We start from the raw sequence: 20234 nt of genomic DNA, 5'->3' as shown, positions 1-20234 counted from the left end.
ACATCAAAAACGTTCTAGGAAAGCCACTTCTGTAAAACAGACACGCGCACGCACGCACGCACGCATACATACACACAGAAGGATACATCATTTTTTAGTTCCTTGTACAATAATAGTTTGAGAATATTTTTAGCATACAAGTAATAATACAAAACGATACAAAATCCTAACAAGTGATTCATCTCTGTCACTATGTAATTGAGTTACTTCAAGCAATGAAGATCTAATAAAACATTATAGAGACAAGTAGCAATGTATATATACATATGCGTACATATGCATATATATATTGTGAACACGTGCTCTCTTCTTTGTATCCGTAGAATTTTGTCCATTTTAACAATGAAATTTAATACCTTTTTCTCATTTTGAATATTTATCCGTGTATACAAAACTAAAGTCGTTTAGCACATTTTAGCACTAAATTTAGAATACGCAATTTCATTAGTCTTTTTTTCCCTGTAGAACACAATGTTCATTCCTAAACCTTTTGTCGTTTCTTTTCTTTTTGTTTTCTCCTTTTAGTTATCACAAATTATTGTTCCTCGTATTTATTATTGTTTCGATCATTATAACGGAGCTCAAATGTCTTCCAATACTTCTTTTTTTTTTATCGGTGCAATTGCAACTTCTTTTTAATTACACAATTCACGATGCCCGCACAATGTCCGCACGAGACGCACTGGGAACAGGCTGCTCTTTTTCTTTTGTTCGGTAACTTTTCTTTTTCGTTATATGCCTTTATCTCGAAGTAAATCACTTTCTACCCACAAGATCGTTAAAAAAAAATATATATATGTATATATACTAATCGAGCTTATAAGTGTAACACCGCAAGGTAAAGAGTGGGACTATGGATTTGGAGGAGGTGTGGTCGGTGTTGTATGCGCGGAGGGTGATGCACTGGCGACCATTGTCGGACTGGCCGGCTGTTGCAATGGCAGGAACGCTGATCCCAAGCTGGGTTTCAACTGGAATGCTGGAACGCACGGCTTTGGGCAATAGTCTAGTTTGCTCAAATCTATCATGGGCCGCCTATGCGCATAGAAATATGAAAAAAAAGTTATCATTTAAACCATAAAAAATGATACCCTAGGGGAGAATGATGATCTCCGTTACCTCGCATCTTCCACAAATTTGAGGTTGACTTTCTCACAGCCATCGGGCGGTTCCCTCGCGAGGAACCTGTTAATGTGAGGAGAAGTGCCGAGACGTCCTTCTCTATCTTGTTCAGGTGTTGAACCACGGCTTCCACCTACAAATCGAAGAAGAATGTTGAAGTCATGTAGAAAACGGAACTCGTGGAGCATGTTGTTCTTTATGTCAATCGAAAATATGTAACAAGAATTCATGCCACTCACTATTTTCACAATGGTTGCTTGCTCAGTGTACGTATATAAAGAATAGGTATAGATTTATGCAAAACAGGCTTTGTACGTTTATTTTGTAATAAAAATTACCAAATAAATGCGTAAAGAAAGAGAAATTATTTCTTTATATATACTGCATTTAATAATATTAAAAATATAGAAAGAAATCTTGTATACATATGATATTAAACATTAATATTTTTGCTTTCTTATGATGTTAAACAAAATAAAATAAATATTAATATCTATTCTGAAATATATTGAATTAAATCGCAATTATCGTGCACTTGTAATATTATTGTTCGAATCTTTATGTGTGTACAGTGCATAATATATTGACAACAATATTTCCTACAAAAGGAATACCTCACTCTAAAGAATAAAATGTATGTATGTACAATGAGTGTACAAAACATTCATAGATAGTAGCAAATCATGCAACTAATTTAGGTATATGTACATGATTTTGTTTAAGAATATCTGGTTTACCTATTGTGTATTATAACATCTAATGATATGCATGTTATTGATGGTTAAAAAAATTGATAAGAGTTTGAATAGAAATTCGATCGTAATCGAAATAATGATTATAAAAATCGTGACTACAAATTTGTCTGCAAACACAATTCGATATTCTTTTACATTTTTACAAGATCAAGTTTTAAAAGTTTACAATTAAGTTTTATAGATTTGAGTTTTATATATATCTTGATGGTAATCTTTTAGAAATCGATAATAATACCATGCATATGAAACAGATATCTTAGTAGATTTTAGTAAAAATATAACTGTACTCATTTATGCATATATACATATACACACACATACGTGTAAAACATGTATATATATTTATACATATATATATCGATACGTATAAGTCATTCAATGTGTAATATCAATCAATCAAATATCAATCAAATCGAGGAATTAAAAACACAAACAAATTTGTTCAATGAGATCTGTGAAAACGAAAAATCAAATCTTTCCGCAAATATGCTCCAACCTTGTAAGAGATCGCTAGGCGGACGGGACGCATCCATAACACCAGGAATCAGCGGAGAGTCAGAATTCCTAGATGGAGGGCCTGTCTCAACAGGCACACACCTTCAGTTAGTGTGTTATTTATATTGTTGCATTTAGCCAGAAAGAATATATGTATGTATATATACAAGCTGGCTATAATGGCTTGATTGATGATAACCGGAAGGGTATCATCATACACAAAAAGAAGTTAAAAAATAGAATAAAATTTTTTACATAAACTTAATTTTTTTTACAAATTTTCGTATTTAGAAATTTTATTCTATATGTTCCACTTATCGTTTTTTTTTTATGTAGATTACTTTTCCAATTATCATTAAGAGATTCACTCTACATATAGAGTAAATGTAATCGTAAAATAGCTCGATTTTCTTGGCTATTGCTTAGCTATCTTTTGAAGAGCTCATACTAGAGCTTATACTATTATGAAAATCTTTTGCATATTTATAACAATCATAATTATCGTTATATCATCATCATCATTATATACAATCACCATGTATACCTGAAAATCAATTAAGCACAAAGACGTCATTGCATAATTTACCTGAAGAATAAGAACTGGAGGGAAGGTCGGTAGCCGGTGTTTGTGTGTTAACACTCCGAGTGGCCCGCAATAAGTCTGCTAGAGGGGCGCGATGTCCTTCGGGTGTAATTTGCTCGCGATATCGTGCATACTAAAGAAAAAAAATTTCAAACTTATCATCGAAAGCAATATAAAGCGAAAGCTAAAAAAGAACACACAAGCAAAAACTCCATTTTACGAAACACGTAATTTGAAACTTTTATTTTATCTTACAGAATACTTTCCAGAATAATTATTGTAATTAACGATATTGTAAATTTACATTTTCAGTACCTAGATATAAGTACAAGTATTCGAGATAAAAGGCACCACACAGATATAAATACTCGTTGCGAAAATAATGAAAAGATGAAATATAATTTTAAGTGCATATTTCTTTAAACAAGATTTCTGCCTTTTTCCAAATAAGATACATAAATAACAAATTAATATTTATTCTATCTTATTTAAATTTTATCGAATTCTATTAATATATACTAGAAATTTTGTACATTACCTTGTCTTCTACTGGATGGTCTGCATCGCTGTTGTTGGCTGTATTTTTGAGCACGAGTCCTTCAATTTCTTGATTGAGTCCTTCGATAGACGAACGCATTGGAGGCCTTATTGGTTTCACTGGGATATTCATGGGACTTGCTTTTGTACTCAAGCTAAATTGATTGTCTGCAAAGATAACGAATATTAAACACAAATGTTTAATTGATCTTGCAAATAGAACAAAGAGCTTTCGGAAAGTTACTCACGCATGGATGTCTGTGAAGCAATACTGGGCAAAAGTACTGAGTGATCTCCGGGAAGTGCGGGTGGTGGGCCACCTGGCATTATTAGTCCGAATGCCGCTGTCCGTTCTCTACTGCTAGTACCTTCCTTATTTGTACGTTGTAATCTACGATAAAAATGTAATAAAACAGATTTAGATTTTCCAATAAACGTATATAGAAGAAAAAAGAAGACACAGTCAACGATATAAACAAACATACCGATGCCTGAAGTAATTTTTCTCCAATTTCTCATCGGTGACAGTTTGTTCCGTAGGATGACGTGTATGCATCTTTCTTGGCTCATTGGGACATTCTTCCGTCTATAATAAAGATAAGAGATACATGTGAATCAAACTAAACGAATGCCAAACAAGCGTTATGTGATGCAAACGTAACATTGCTTAAGTTTTTGTGTAAACATTTTTGCAAGAAACAAGATATACGCACCTGAGTAGATTTGTCTACCAAAAGACTGGAATGCATATAATAGGAGTCACGTGGCCATTGTCCTTTCAAATAGATGGTGTCTAGAGATGCTGTCCGTCGAATGCTCTGGCTTCCACTTAAGCTATCGCTACAGCGGCCGCTCAATGTTTTTGATTTGGCTGTAAAATATAATAATATTCAATTAAGCGAGAAGACGATGACGTAAAAATATTTCAATCTGAAATTAACAAATTACAAGATTAAAGTGCAAAAATATATATGCGCACCAGACCGAACTATAAGCATTGTTTTCGGTTACTGGAACTAAAAATTATGTTTGTGAAATAAAGTAATAAGAAAACATATAGATATAAAAATAACAAATACATAGTGTAACCGAACTAAAAATGTCTCTTCGGTTACTGTAGTTGTGATGCGATCCATATGCAGCATTACAGGAATAAAAATATAATTACTTATCTCAAAAGTAAATTTTATTCCTCAAAACAGAAAAGTGTGTATAATTGAGAGTAACCGGAGCAAAATACATTTATGGATTGTACAAAGGAAGTTATAAACAATATAAACATATTATGATATAGTTAATACACATTAATAAAAATAACCATCAGATACTTACCAGACAACAAATAAACAAATTTGGAATAGGCAATTCAATTGTACAAAAAAAAAGAACATTTTCTTCATTATGTGTTATATCAAAAAAAGAAAATTTTTTTCATTATGTAAACTTGGTTGAATAATAATAAAGAAACATAGGAAACTTCCAACGCTAAAAGACGGTGAACAGCTTACAAGTCCTTCTCTTCTTTTTCCCATTCTGTATTGCAAATAACGAAAAGAAGAGAACCTTGTGTCAAATTGTAAACAATTTGAAGACTCAGGAAGTACTTTGATCAGACAGACCATCTCTCATTTGCGATAAACTCTTCGTAGCTTACGTACCTTGAACCGAGTAGTAACGCAAGACGTCCTATGAAAAAGATGCTTCAACAAATATTAAATTTTGCACAGAGCACTCGAATGATTTGCTGTGATTTGCGTACCTCTTAACTGGACCAGAATCCCCAAGGATTACATGCCTTTCGAAGAACGAGTGACGGTACCGGCAGTTTCTTCGAGCCCCGGAGTCATCGTCACCCAGGATCAGATATTCCGCGACGACGACTCCGGTGCCTCGAGGGGGTCACGCGCGCGAATACGTACTACGTACTCCTCGATCAAAACTCCACGAGCACAAAGAACGAGCCCGCGGCTTAAAGGGGGGAGGAGCGGGAGCGAGAGCGAGAGCGAGAAAGAGAGAGAGCAAGAGAGAGAAGGAGAGAGAGAGAGGGGGGGGGGGGGGGGATCGACCGTACCTTTGTAGGACAGGGATCCGGGGCTCCGCTGTCCCGAGGAAGACGACGTCTCCGGCGAGATGCGCGCCCGCCAGACCGCGTTCGTCGGCGAGACGGTGGGGCTGTTGCTGTTGCTCTTGCGGAGGCTGCTGCTCTGCCGGCCCTGCCTCATCAGCGAGCTCACGGGCAGGGTGGCGCGCATCGGGCCCTGCTTCGAGCATGGCGAGGACTTTCGCATACGCTGCGAGCTCGACATCTTCCTCTCACTTTCGCGGTGCGGCGGCGGCTACGGCGACGGCGACGGCGACGGCGACGGCGATTCACGAGGTCCGCGCGCGCGAACCGAAGCGGACGCGCACCTGGCGGCAGCGGCGGCTTCCTTCCGAGCTGGCGGCCGCTCTCTTTCACGCTCTTTTTCTCTCAGGGCGCGGGAGCTCGCTGACGAGTCGCGCGCGCAACCGACTACGAACTACGGGCTACGGGCTGCTTCAGGGACGCCTGGCGTCCCGACGTGGAGGCACCTGCGCCGAGCGCTCTTTCACCGGGGACTCCGGGGGAGGGTGAATTTTCCACGCGCGACGGCCGGAGGCCGGAGAGTACTCTCGAGCGACGGCGACGACGGGTCGGCGGCGGCGACAGCGACGACGGCGACGGCGACGACGACGGCGGCGCGACGACAATGCCCTACGCGTCTTGTAGTCTTGTCATTTGCAATGTTCTGCTGCTGCCTCGGCACGCGCGTCACGTGACCGCCCGTACTCGCTGGCCATTGGTGGCGGCGGCGCCCGCGGAGCGTTGTACTACGCGAGGACGTGAGGCACACCGCGTTCCATTCACTACCACCGTAGCAGCCCCAGCACCGTGCCGACTTGGCGAGTGCGGTAGTTAGCGTCCTATCGCCGTCTCGCTCCCTCGCGCGCCAATGCTCCCCTCCCCAGTTCCCGTCTCTGTCGCGCGCTCAGGGACGACGACTCCTACGCGCAAAGCCGGGCACCTTGCGGCCGCGTGATAGTCGAGGGCCAGTCTTTCCACGACGCGGCTCACGCGGCGTGGCGGCACGACTCCGATTAACATAATCGGTCATTAATTCGCCTGATTTTTGTTAATCTTAGCAAATTTTCACGATTCGCTGATCTCGTAATCTCTCCTTCAATCAAGTGTATCGAACAAAAAAAGAAAAAAAAAGATTAATAACTCTATCCATGCGAACGAAATACAACAGTATTATCTTGATTAGTTAATCGCCGATTAAATAACTCGGAGTCATTGGTCGGAGTTATTTTTAGGAGTATTTGAAAGGAAGGGATTTTTAATTCAAAATACGTACTACGTACGCAATATAAAATACGATTCTTTCGAATTTAATTCAAATAATATTGAATTGGGAAATAATAAATAATCACATTTGAATATATTATTCTTTTGAACGAATATAACGTGTACTTAAAGAATCGAATATAACAGGAAAAAAAGGGATTTGTAATTCAAAATGCGCAATATCAAATACGATTCGATATCATTTGTTGTATTAAATTCTTTCGAATAATAAATAATCGTGTTTGAATATTATTCTCTCGAATATAACGTATGCTTGAATAATCGAATATTCAAGCGCGCTCGGGAGGGAAATTAAAGTATGGCCCGCTCGAGTGTTCCGCGCGTTAATTAAAACCACTCGAATGAATCAAGCTTACATATTTATTTACAATGTATTTTATGTTACAGCGTGATAGAGTCATGATACATAAGTGTTACAGTTATAGCTGACGTATGACTAGATTAAACAATATCAAAAAATACAAACGAGAAAATATATATCAGTCTGAGTTTGCATGGTGTTTGCGATCGGGTGGCTGAATCGATATTCGTTGAAAGAAATACGGGGGAAAAGAAAAGGATATCGAGTCAAATTGGTACGCTACTTATGGGTAGACACTTAGGCGACAATAGGACGTTGACGTAGAAAATAAATCAGGCTTAGCTTTTTAGGATTCAGACTTTGAACAAAATGACACAACGTTACAATCAATGCGCTACGTTCTTGTTGAACTCTAGATATATACGTTGAATAAAACAAATAGGGTCAGAAATTTCGGAAGAATTTCGATGTCAGATCGACTGCGACGAAAATTCTAATTTGATTCTCGATCTGCCGCAGCTCCGTCTCCATTCTAACACTCTGACACGTCGTGTACGTGAACACATTCTTCGTTGGGAAATTATGGAATTTGTATACAGACGATAACTCTTGATTTCTATTTTTTTTTTAATTCACATTGGCACTCGTATCTCACATGTAGATAATGATTAAGTGAAGAGCACGTCTTTTTTATCCAAACGCCATAATTCCCAAAAAAATGTGCGATTCACGTATATGATTACGAGTGACGATCAAAGTGTTGAGCACATCGGTACACAGAAAAAAAGAAGTGTCAAATCAAAACTCATATACCCAAATTAATAAATTATTCATTGTTTCATATATACGTAACAATTTATAATCTTATAAGAATTTCAACTTTTTATTTCAACTTCTTTTTCTTGATTGATATATAAAATTACTTCATTCAAGCAAGCTTTCTTCGCTCAACGCAATATCAATGTTTCAAGATTTCCACGTTTAAATTAAAGATATTTTTAAATTAAGAATATTCTTTTTTTCTGTGTACGGTATCGATTTGAACAAAAGAAATATATATCAATCAATCGTCGTGAGATATAAACCGTACGGTGGCGTCTTCTCAATAAAGGCACTGTTTATGCTTTTCGCTAAGGACTAACGTGATAATGCGTTTTATAGTAACTCGTCGTATTCGTACATACATACAAGCAATATGCGACAGTTTATATTAAATGTAGCCTATGGTAAATCACTCTGCGAAGCAGTTCATAAGGAATGTCGTATCTCTACGATACAGTCCGAAAAATAGGAAGTTATTACTGAAAGATTTCGCATTCGCCGCAAAAATATAAGCCGCAAAACTTATTACAAACATTATTCATTTTCATTAAATTTAAATTGCATGTCATATATGTTCAATGTAGCTTTGCACGTTCTAAGAAAGACTTTTTACGATACAACAAGGATTTTTCTTGTCGGTATTAACATGGCAGATGATTCTAAAACTGCAACTCGTACAAGTCACGTAAAAGATAAAATGGCATAAAAATGGTTATAAAGCTAATTATTTTAAGAATTGATTCTACATGGAGATATAAGTATGTTACGGTGAAAAAATATATTTTCCTGCTTTAAAGAAATAGAAACTGTAAGCCGTACGCATGTAAGTTTATCACTCTCGGTGTTAAGAAGTAAGTATCGAAGAATAAGTAGATATGCATCATGGTGATATTTAGCTAACACTTCACGATTGTAACCATAATCTTCAGACGGGCGTTAAGTATTTCCGTAATGTATGAAAAAGTAATCGCGCGACGCAATAAATCCTGCTTAAGTTTTCATGCTAGTCCATAATTTATCCAGAGTAACTTAAACAATGTACACATTACAAGACATATCTCAACAATGGAATCATTTGCACATTGATATTTATAAAAGTCGAGACGTGTAAAATCTGGATCGTCTTTTTTAACAACAAATTCCGTTATGATGAATACTATAGGCCTTCAAAAAAGTACATCATTTTCGAGAGAATCACAAGTGTCTCATGAAATTTGGAAGATATCTCTAGATAAATAAATCGTGTCGCCAATTCTATCAAAATGTATGATAATACTGAAAAAATATATGTACAATTCTTATCATATTTCTAATTATTTGCATAGCTATCTTACATTAATTATAATTTATGTTTTTAGTTAATTAAAAAATCACAAATCACGTAGTGCCGAAGTGAGTTACCCGAATTTCTTGTTTTTTTAGGAAAATGCAAGAAATTTTAGCGGGTAATAAATGCTGCAAAGTTTGAAAGTAAAATAAAAAGAAGAAAAAATATAAAAATTACGTTTTCCGTATTACAAAGAATATAAATTAATAAATATAATTTGATAAACGTAACATGCAGGATAATAAATGTGAAATGATTTAAAAAAACATCAATAGTTTTAAATTAAAAAAAATGTTTTTTTTTATCTCAATAATATGGTATCCAAGCAATCTATTCATATATGATTGATTTTATGTAATGCAAAGCTCTGCACTATTATGAAAGGGATGTATTGTAAAATAATATAGAACGGCAGTGTATGTATATGTAATACTTTTGTATAACACTATACATCCGCGAATAATGATACTCTCCTTATTGAAACAAATCAAGACGAAACAAATCTAGAAGTTGTCTAGATTATCTTGATAATCTTGATAGTTTTAAATTTTAAATTTATAGTTTAATACTGCAATAAAACTTCTTTTGTAATTAACTGAATTTATAATATGCTGTATTAAGAAAAAATTAATTCTATCGTGAAAATATAATATATCCAATCGATAAATCTCCAAGCATCAAACCGATTGTTGAAATATTAATTAAAAATAACTTTTATCTGAAATAATACAGATTTACTTTTTTTAAATTTAATTTCCATCAATTAAGGTTTTAGGATATTTTAATGTTTCACAAGATGAACATTTATGTAACAGAGTTTGTGCTTGTACAAATTAGGAACATTGGGATATGAATCCAGATGTTAAAAAAAAAATTGTTAATGAGAAAAATATAGTATCTCTTGCAAGTTCGTTAATAATGAAAAGAAGGAGATGATTTTTCGATTGAAGATCCTGTAACATCCAGATTTGTTATAGTTTTAGAATCATTAGATTATTTATTATTTGTGTATATCTCTCTTGCTATTCAATGATCAATTATGGTTGCGATTGTCATATGTGTGGATGAATATTTGACATGCAAAACAAAATAAACAACTTTCAAGCTTAATTTGGCAAAATCAGGAAAGGATTATCATCAACTGATGTATCTAGATTAGTCAGTAACAACAGAGTTGTTTTTATGCATTCAAGCGATTAAATATTAATCGCGATTGACTTAAAAAAATTATCAAACAATACAAAAAAAGTATACATACAATAAGTACTGAGCATTTTGAGTGACTTTGTTTAAAATGGTGAGAACTTTTGTATTCCCACACACGGATATGCAGAAAACGAGAGAAAGCAACACTGAACGCAAAAAAAAATTAAATACATTTTATAGATAAAGACAAAATATAAATTGTAGTATATGTGATGCTATATGTATATTGCAAACCGAAGTTAGAATAGTAATGTCAAATTTATTTTTGACCTGACTATTTTATCTCACGTCTTATACTAATTTATAAACTATATATAAAAATTTATAAAAACATAGGCATTACATTCGTAATAATATGTGATGTTACAAGTCCCACAAAAACCTGAATAAATAATTCTAAATTAGATTGACTTTTGTGGTACCTTTGTAATGAGCTTTCCTCTCGCTCGCGGATTGAAATTTTGATGTTTAAACAAACAATGACATTTTACCAGTACCTGTATTTTTTTATACAATCATTGCCCAAGTCCACCACCACTAGGTGATTATCTGGCAGCACGGCTATGCCCGAGGGACGTCGCAATTTCGAGCTGTGTGAGTCGATTTCGGTTAAAACATTACCTCCGCCTAACTTTAGTACTTGTATTATGCTGCGACCCTTGTCCGTGCGAGTACCGATTATTTTGCCGTCCGCGTCTACGGCTATTCCTCCATAGACACCTTTTCCTGTCATATACATAAATCAAATATGCTAAAATCTTTATCTTTGTCACAATGAAATAGATTTTCTATTTTTATATAGTATTACGGTATCTCTCGAGTTATTTTCAGTTAGAGAATATTTCAAACAAATATGTAGTTATATATGTACAGAAACTTACCTTTGCCTTCAGGATATATTTCCTCGGAGAAATCTCCCTTCGCGGAGAACACTTGAATTCTGCTATCGGCAACTAAAATCTCACCGGCCGGACCGACAGTTACAGAACTGATTAGCTTGAACGTGCCTCTCTTACCAACCTGTTAACGTTTCGTGATGACTATACGAGGACCATATGAAGCAACTTGCAGTGAAAGTTCATATATTTATGTAAGCAAAAATTAACCTGGAATAATATCTTGCCATCTGAATCAAATACGAATACACAGCTTTGACCGTTGTCAGCGACAAGTATGTGCCCGTAACTCTTGTCCACTGCAATGTCTATGGGTTCCTGGAACACGAAAGCAATGTCGTAATTAAGAAAGTAAGAAGTACTTGTGTAAATTTTTTGCGATAATAATTACTAACTTGAAATGCGTTATGCGAGAACGATCGGATTGTATCACCCAACGAAGTCATTTCCGTAATCTTTCGCGTCCGCCAATTTACGACTACGAGACCTTGTTGAGAAATACCTATTCCCGTACAACTGCGGCCCTCTAAGCCTTCATTATTTACATGCCTTTGAAACTCCAAATCACAATTGAGTACCTGAAACAATACGAAAACATTTAAATATTTTGCTTACGTAAAATATTGCGTTCTCCACTATATTATTCCAAACAAACCTTAATACGAGAATTTCCAGTATCTAAAATATAGATCATTCCTTCATCGTCCACTGCAACCGAGACCGGCTGGTGAAACTCGTCTTTCCCGTTACCACGTCTTCCATATGTTTTAATAGGTTCATTGTGCTCGGTCGCGTCGAAAAATAGCGGATAATCTTTTATAGGTCGTTCAAACACCGACACCTTCAAAACGTATCGACTTGCAGTCGGTGGTCGGAAGTAAACTTCGTAAGTTCCATTCTCCAGATCTTTCACTTCTGTCTCAATGGGAGCGTTCTGATTGTCCGCATGCATGTTGTCTGCGTGTGTCAATTCGGCGCTAATAAGATCACCGCCGATATTTCGGGGATGGCCGTGATAATCCACCGTTTCGACTATGACGATCGTTTGTAGCTTCACTATTGCCAAGTCTTTCAATCTGGCTCGGCACAAACCTGATGTAAAAGGCATAAATATAGAAAATGCGTCACATCGCAGACGTCTTAAGCATTTGATTCACACTAGGTCATGACGCTAGATTATTATGAATCTACATCTTACATCAGAAGTAAGAAGAAACGCGCGATTATGAATTATAATATATAAACGAGTAATCTTTTTTTAAAGTCTCAGTACTTTACTATATTATTAATCCTTAAGATACCTGGTAATGTTGTACTAGAACGTACTCGTCCCAAGTTATTCAGTGCCTGCTCCAATTGGGAGAGAGCGTCATTATGATTGAACTCGAACGTGATAAAAGCATTCTCCTTGGGTTCGCTGAGAGCGGTCGCTGCATCGAGCTGATCTGACAGGCTGTTAATACGTTGGGTAATATTCCGGACCTCGACCTGTCAGATTAAATCTCACGGTGTAAAGTGATACGCACGAGAAGTAACGTTATATCAATATATTCTTTATTATCCTCTACCTGATATTGTAATCCTTCACATTCTCTCTCCACTTTGGTTTTCTCCGCTTCAATAAGAGAATGTTGCTCCTCAAGTACGTGTTTCTTATCACGAGCCGCAGCAGTTACGGCAGCTTGCAATTCCGTTCGACGTTTATTTATTTTTGTGATGATTTCCGCGAACTCCGTGTCTACCGCATTCAAACATTTTTCCGTCGATGCCTCCAAACGTTGCAGTTCCGTGCTTACAGAATCCTGTGCCTGTGTTAACTAAAAAACGTAACTCTTAACTCAGTAAGGATCGAACAGTTATAGCTCGTATTATAGTTTGATGATAATTCTCACTGCTTAATTTGTAAGCGTTATTTGGTAGATAAATATAGCAACGCACATAAAAATTAGGATACTATTACAAAAGTTATTATGAGAAATGTTAAAATATAAGTGAGACTTTTATACATATAAACGGCTTTTGGATAAAAACTTATTTAAGTATTAAATTTACATTTGCAACAACAGACATAATATAAAGCATATAAAAATAAAATTAAGTATATAATAATAAAGAAATAAAAATGAAGCATAAAAACTCAAAAAATGTATCGACTAATATAAGGCATAGTGCTCAAAAGTTAAAAACAAAAACTAGTTTTCACCTTGGATATACACTCGTTGGCTTTATAAAGCAATATTTCGGACATTCTTTTTATCGCAATACTAAAGGGGATGATTGTATGTTCCGTACATCCGGGTGACGTCCCTGCATGTGTCCCACCGGTACACACTGTACAGAACACTGTATCACATGTTTCACAAAATAATAATTCCTGATTTATATGAACTGAACACTTTGGGATGACCTGCAAGTAAATCGTCAAATCGATATAATGATACTCACGGCTATTGAAGAAGAAAATTGTATCTGCATTGACAATTCTGCTCAAACATACCTCTCGTCTTTGCCGAGACATGAGATCCAGTAGTTGATTTACGAGAAAACTCGGGGGCAGTGCGGGTACCCCTCCACGAGGAATAGTTATTAATTCTCTACAAATGGGACATCTAAACGCTCCTGTCTCTCGTGTTTGAGACGCAGCAATCCTTGTCAAACAATGTAAACATACCTGTAATAAACAGATATAAGATTATAAAGATATATATTTATATATTACATGCAATGTACATGCAGAGAATGTTTTATTTTATATATAAATCATACCGTGTGTGAACATGGTAGTAATTTAGGTGTATGCTCGCTGCCATCGTAAACACAGAGACAGGTGCCACACGTTAAAAAACTCTCATTAAAATCTTCATAATTTATACTGACTGTCTCTACCAGCATGGAGCTCATGCTGACCATCCTCTCCCCGAGCCGCGTCCTTAAAACAAACAAGGAAAATTGCTAATTAAAGTCAACACAATCCAAGCATTGCAGCTAAATATTAAGGGACAATATTAAATAAATATAATGTGTACAAAACAGAGTATAACGAGTAGAATGTATAACCCAAAGGTAATCTTTTTCTTTGCCAGTAATAATTAACCAAAGAAATCGGTTTTAATTCGATTCAACTGGCCATTTATTAATATATAATATTCAAATACACAACCCATGGGCCGCAAACCATGTCAAAACGTTGTGTATTTGAATATTATATTAATAAATGGTCAGTCAGGTCGAATTAAATCGTCTCCTTTAGAATGTAAAAAATAAAAAAAAATAAATAATAAATAAAAAGATATATAATTCATATATAAGAAGATGATTTGTTTAGTTTTTTCTTGTCCAAGATTTAAAAATATTTTTGCTCAAGGATAAAATAAAAATTTCTGTAAGAAATTTTGCATATTGATTTACAATTAAGATAAATAATATGCAAAAAAACTAAAAGGATAATTTGTTTAGTTCCTTCTTGTCCAAGATTTGGGAATATTTTTGCACATAGATAAAATAAAAGTTCCTATAAAAGATTTTACATACCAATTTACAATTGAAAGATAAGTGATATAAAGAAAAAAAATTACATTCTGTTATTCAAAGAGTTTCTTTACTAGAAATAAATAAAAACAAAAAATACTTAAACAATTACATATACAGATCGTTTCTCCCAACGTCTGTCTACGAACAATTGCATTTTGTGCATGCATAAGCGCGACCAAAACAAACCAGGGGGTGCATCTACCGAAAAAAAGGAGCACTCACTGTATAGCTAAACGCAACGCCTCCATAATGACTATATTCCGCTGGTCGTTCTATCAAAAGCACGCTCCACCACGCACACAGCCCTACTCTCACTCGAGCTTCCTTGGAAATCCTGAGGAATCCAACGATCACGGTGGCCGGTGCATGTCGCGTCAACGCGTCACCCTCGCCGTCGCCGGACACAAGAGGAAGAGAGACGGACGACTCGCGGAGGCAAACGCAACCATGCCGTAGAATTGCGACGGGCAACCCCGGACTCGGACTCCGGGATGCGACGCGCCGAATCGATTCCGAATTCCTCGGGGACGAGAAAGCCACGGAAACGCGAAGCGCGAGCGACGCGCGTTCTTTTACGGCCGCATGTCTCGCGGATGCATATAAATAAATGCGCCGGGACGCTCGGCGACCGCGAAGAGCGACCCGCGCGCGCGCACGCGTGTGTGTGTGTGTATCGGCCCTTTGTCTACCAGTCTACACTCTACCTCCGCTCCTCGCGATCCATCACCCGGACGAGCGGAGGGAGCGAATTCACGCGCGCCACATCGAATTCCGCGCGCCGCATCGCGCCGCGCGGGGCCCGATGACGGTCTCGGCGACGATTTTTCCTCTCGCGACAAGAGAGGGGAAGGGGATGCTCTGGTAAATTTTCTTCCGGACGTCCCGGTCGCGGTCGAGGTTCTTATTTCGCGCACGCACACGCGGGAGGCGATCGGGGACGATCGCGAGATCCACGGGGACGACGTCGAATCTCGGCGCGTCACATTTTTCCTAAACAAAAACACAGACGGACGCGCGGGACGACGACGACGGCGGCGGCGGATGGCGCAGCGCAGCGCAGCGGGCTGCATCAGCTGCAGAGCGCAGCGAGCTCAGCGAGCAGCGACTCACGTTTGGGCTACAGCTATACAGCTGCGCGCGTTCGTCGCCCGCGGCTGGCCACCGGGCACCACCGTGGCACGCGCGGGCGCCGCGAGCACGGATTTTCGATAGTTTCCGTATCGCAATTTAATTATTCTTACGTCTGTTTTCAATGTAAATTAATTTAATCGTGTTTCAATTTACTTCCTATCCTTTTCTAATTCTTAGAACTAGACGCCGCGGTTTGTAACTTGAAATAAGTTAGACGCTTAGTTGTGGAGAAAAATTTAAATAGCCCAGCAAACACCAAGTAACAGTAAATTTACACGCAAGTTACAATTTAACATTTACATTGTCGAGTAGGAAATTGTAACTTGCATGTAACTTTACCGTTATGCTTGGTGTTTGCTGGAAAGAATAAAAAAATACAGATATATACACCTATGTGTGACTTCAAAATTACATGGCGCGTTATAGAAGATTAACTAATAAGAAGCTTTAACACTGGAAAAAATGCGTATTCTGACGGAATATGACCCGCTCACGGGAAGTTTTTCGTACGTAATAATTTCGATTCTTTACAGATACGGATTCGAAGGGGGTTTGGATTAGTTTGAAAGCGAGTCCTTCGGTGGCGACGTACGGTCCTGGGGATCAGTCGCGATACCGTGTGGCGCCGGCGGCGGCGGCGCAAGAGAAGAGAAGAGGGAATAGAGGGATAGCCGTCGCGTCACGTCACTCGCGCCGTGGAGAGCGGCGAGCGCGAGGCCGCGAGGTTGAATCGGGTTGAATGTTGAATTGCGGCGGAGAGCGTGGGAGAGATAGGCAACGCGCCGTGTATATAATAAAGGAACACGCGTGTTCACGGCCGTGCAAACCCTCTCTCGTGAAACTCTCCACTGCGCAGTCGAAAGGTGCAGCGACCGACCGGCGTGTTTGCGCCTTGCACTTGTGGCCGTACGACACCGTATACGCGCGGGTGTGCGTGCTGCGTGGAGTAGCATGCAAACGAATCAAACGATCTCTTGACTTGGCTAAATTATTAATTAACATACGAATATATTTTATATTCTCGCTCTCTTTTTTTTCTAAAACGTTTGAAAATTCTTATTTCGATGACATTGTTTTACGAATGGAATACTTGGTTTTTGTTTTATTAAAAAAAGAGCGAATGTATAAAAGGAATATATATCTAATTTTAAATTAAAATTATATTTTTTTTAAATATAGCAAGATATCCGTACATACACATAGTATTTGTATTTAAATATGAAAGATACATAATTATATTATATCTCCCGTTTATACAATATCTAATTATAATATGTAAGTAATTGTATAAACGTGAAATTATAATATGCAATATTATAATCTCACGCTTATATAAACAATAACAGGCAAGATATACATGATACGTGATACTCACATGAAAGGGCAGCAGCTCATGAAGCTTTCTTTGATAACAGCAAATCTCTGATTACTTCGCCGCAGGTACGGATCCGAATTGTCGCCAGCCAAAGGAACAGTCTCACGCGGTCACGTTTTCTCTCATTTCCTTTTTACGAACAAAGCTCAAAGCTCACACCATAGTGATCCCTCGGTATTTTCAAAACATCCGTGGACGGCCACCTGTCCGATGCACAAGATAAACTTTGTGTCGCACTTGTCAAAACGATATTACCTGCGTCAATCAGCTACGTGATATCGATGATTATATATCCGCGTCGTTCGCGAAGCTATCTCGATAAGAGTTCGTAAAAATAATTTTGATTATTTTTAACGCGCTTTTATCTTCGTTTTAACGAGACGTCGCGCCGTGTTAAGAGCTTAATAGAACGGGATATTTTGCGTTTCAATAACGGATTAATAAACCTTTCCTCTTAGCGGGCGCGCGACTGCATCCCGTTGAATTCATTAAAGGGATCTCTCTCCCGAGGTCCCATCCGAGATCGATACCGCGCGTACCTGCGCTCACGTGCGCAGAAGAAACGTAAACAGTGTCGGCGAGCGCGCTTGCAATATAAACACGGCACACGGCGAGTGGAAGCGTCGTCGCGTCGCGTCGCGTTGCTGACTGAGAAACCGTATATCAGCGCGGTATCAAAGCTTTACGACAGACTATCTCTGACTGCCAGGCGATCTGGCGATGCCGTCCGCCGTCGGCAGTGCGTTAACCCCTCGCCCGGAACCGATGACCGGCGGAAATCCGCCAATATATTTCGGCTATAGGTGACACCCGACGCCTCCTCGAATTCCGTCCACTCGCGCTTGTACGTTCTACCTTGACAAATTTTCGTTCCGCGCGAAGCTACCAGACGGGGAAAAAAATCGCGAAAAGCATATATATTTGCGGTGAGCCTTCGCCGCGTCGCTAGAAGGAAGGGGAGAAACGTGAGAACCGAGAGATCAACGTTCCCGACTTGCAACGTATACGTTTCCTTCGCTCACCCACCCGCCGCTATCTCCGACATTCTCGACACGCAGTTTCCGCGCGCGCGTCGCGCACAGAGTCCGTCCCGCCGAGAGGAGTCCCAGAATACCGGGCCTCTTCTTCACCGAGCGACGAGGCGCAAAACGGAACGATCGCGCGAACTGCGCGAAGCCAGTCGGGTGACGGGTGATGACGAGATTGACGAGAGAAGACGCCGCCGGATACTCACTGGATCCCGTGGACGTTTTCCCCGCTGCGGCGGCTACATCACCCGCGACGGGAGACGCGGCGGCGGCACGGCGAGGAGCGAGGAAGTCGCGGGAAGCGCCGCTCCGACGGGGACATGCCCCGATCTCGCCCGTCGCGTTTTTCCTCCTCGGGCCGGGTGTTTTCCCGCGAGGACGAGCGCGGATATCGATCTCTCGCGGTTGCAGCAGGTGTCACGGCTGCACCAGCTGTCGTGTTTTCGCACTGCGAGGCGGCGGCGATCACGACGACGGCGATGACGATGGCGATGACGGGGAAGGAAGGCAGGAGTGCAGGAGTGCGCGCGCGAGAAAGAAAGAGAGGGCTGTTCTCCGCGCACACGGGAAAAACGAAGCGGGGATGAAAACACACCCTCGGGAGCGCGGACCGCGCGCGCACGCGCGCGCGTCACGCTATCTGGGTCACGCGGCGCGCGGGCGCGACGCGCGATTTATTCGACTTCGGCGAGGAGAGAGACGGCTGGCGATGACTCGGGACGGCGACGATGGTCCGGACAAGCGAATACCTCCACCGTCCTGGACGTCGGTCATGTTGCTTCGAGGGGAGACTTTCATTTTCCGCTCATTTTGATGATGCCGCGCGAACCTTTCAAGTTTTCACTGATATCACAGAACGATTATGGGTCCGTTAACGCTTTCAGTGCCGATGATGTAACTGTCGCATCACGGCTTATGTAAGAGATCGTTGACGCTGTCGTTAATGTTATCGTACGTTAAGCTTCGTTATTTCGTTGGCTTCTGTGAGAGGTTACCGCACCTTTGCTTGGCGGTTAGACTGGTAAAATACATTACGAGAAAACCTTTCACTTTTCACGTTTCCGCTTTTAGAGAAAAAATATATGATCGGTTTTCCAGGATCCTGCTTTCCAATGAACGCAATGGGACCCGAAAGTTTGCATAGGGGGAGGAATATTTTGTGGAGCTTCCAAGAAGAAAAATCATCGAGCAGGAAGTCGTTTATTGACCTAGTTTACATCGATCACTTGATACGCGTATTAAATAGTAAATAACTAGTAAATAAGTCTGATTATTGGCTGATCAGTTCAAATATACTATTTGATACGCGTATCAAGAGATCGGTGTAAACTAGGCCATTATCTATGAAAACTCAAACGAATTGAGAAACCTTCAAGCTTTAATGACGGTATTTATATCCCGACCTTGTGTTTAAGATCGTCTTAAATTCTTTAAGATCTTGAAATACCACGCGATCACTTGCTTGGATGGATGAAGTCTTTTAAGACCATCCGACTTAAAACGATCTTAAATATAGAACTGGATTCTGTCTCCTAAAGTGTTAAAACATGTAACAACGTATTAAAGTTTAAACGATTTGTGGTTTTTCTAGGTTTTTTGCTGACGACGGACAATCTCAGATTCTGCGGAAGTATTCGCGATATAAGAGATACTTGCCAGGGCCTTCTCAATTCCCCGAGAGAAATCCCACAACGGAACCTCTTCTGAATCTCGACGAGGACGAATATCGACGCGTCT

At 39.3% G+C, this 20234-nt stretch overlaps 2 protein-coding genes across 6 annotated transcripts; both read right to left on the bottom strand.

Annotated features, from left to right (window-relative positions):
• Positions 1–565: 565 nt before the first annotated feature.
• On the bottom strand, positions 566–5856 carry LOC112462035 (glucocorticoid-induced transcript 1 protein-like). 2 transcript variants are annotated; one of them, XM_025027555.1, is made up of 9 exons: positions 5564–5856; positions 4206–4363; positions 3978–4078; positions 3741–3883; positions 3494–3660; positions 2959–3088; positions 2374–2454; positions 1120–1255; positions 566–1035 (listed from the first exon to the last, which is right to left on the bottom strand). In XM_025027555.1, exons 1-9 carry the CDS (start codon positions 5796–5798, stop codon positions 852–854), a joined length of 1335 nt encoding a protein of 444 aa, XP_024883323.1. In that variant the 5' UTR covers positions 5799–5856; the 3' UTR covers positions 566–851. The 2 variants fall into 2 exon arrangements, with proteins under 2 accessions (XP_024883323.1, XP_024883324.1); XM_025027556.1 differs by lacking the exon at positions 2374–2454.
• A 4188-nt stretch (positions 5857–10044) lies between these two features.
• On the bottom strand, positions 10045–18787 carry LOC112462036 (tripartite motif-containing protein 2-like). Of its 4 annotated transcripts, XM_025027558.1 has the most exons (12): positions 18704–18787; positions 17470–17672; positions 14199–14361; positions 13930–14103; positions 13636–13839; positions 13001–13249; positions 12734–12920; positions 12088–12524; positions 11828–12010; positions 11643–11750; positions 11418–11556; positions 10046–11262 (listed from the first exon to the last, which is right to left on the bottom strand). In XM_025027558.1, exons 2-12 carry the CDS (start codon positions 17487–17489, stop codon positions 11024–11026), a joined length of 2103 nt encoding a protein of 700 aa, XP_024883326.1. In that variant the 5' UTR covers positions 17490–17672; positions 18704–18787; the 3' UTR covers positions 10046–11023. The 4 variants fall into 4 exon arrangements, with proteins under 4 accessions (XP_024883328.1, XP_024883326.1, XP_024883327.1 ...); XM_025027560.1 differs by lacking the exons at positions 17470–17672; positions 18704–18787 and adding an exon at positions 15186–16004 and having other exon boundaries at positions 10045–11262; positions 13001–13240; XM_025027559.1 differs by lacking the exon at positions 18704–18787 and having other exon boundaries at positions 17470–17840.
• Positions 18788–20234: the final 1447 nt, after the last annotated feature.

This window comes from Temnothorax curvispinosus, unplaced genomic scaffold (genome assembly GCF_003070985.1).
Source record: "Temnothorax curvispinosus isolate PA1 unplaced genomic scaffold, ASM307098v1 QBEX01011959.1, whole genome shotgun sequence".
NCBI classification, from domain to species: Eukaryota; Metazoa; Arthropoda; class Insecta; order Hymenoptera; family Formicidae; genus Temnothorax; species Temnothorax curvispinosus.
This window is presented reverse-complemented; position numbering and strand designations above follow the sequence as displayed.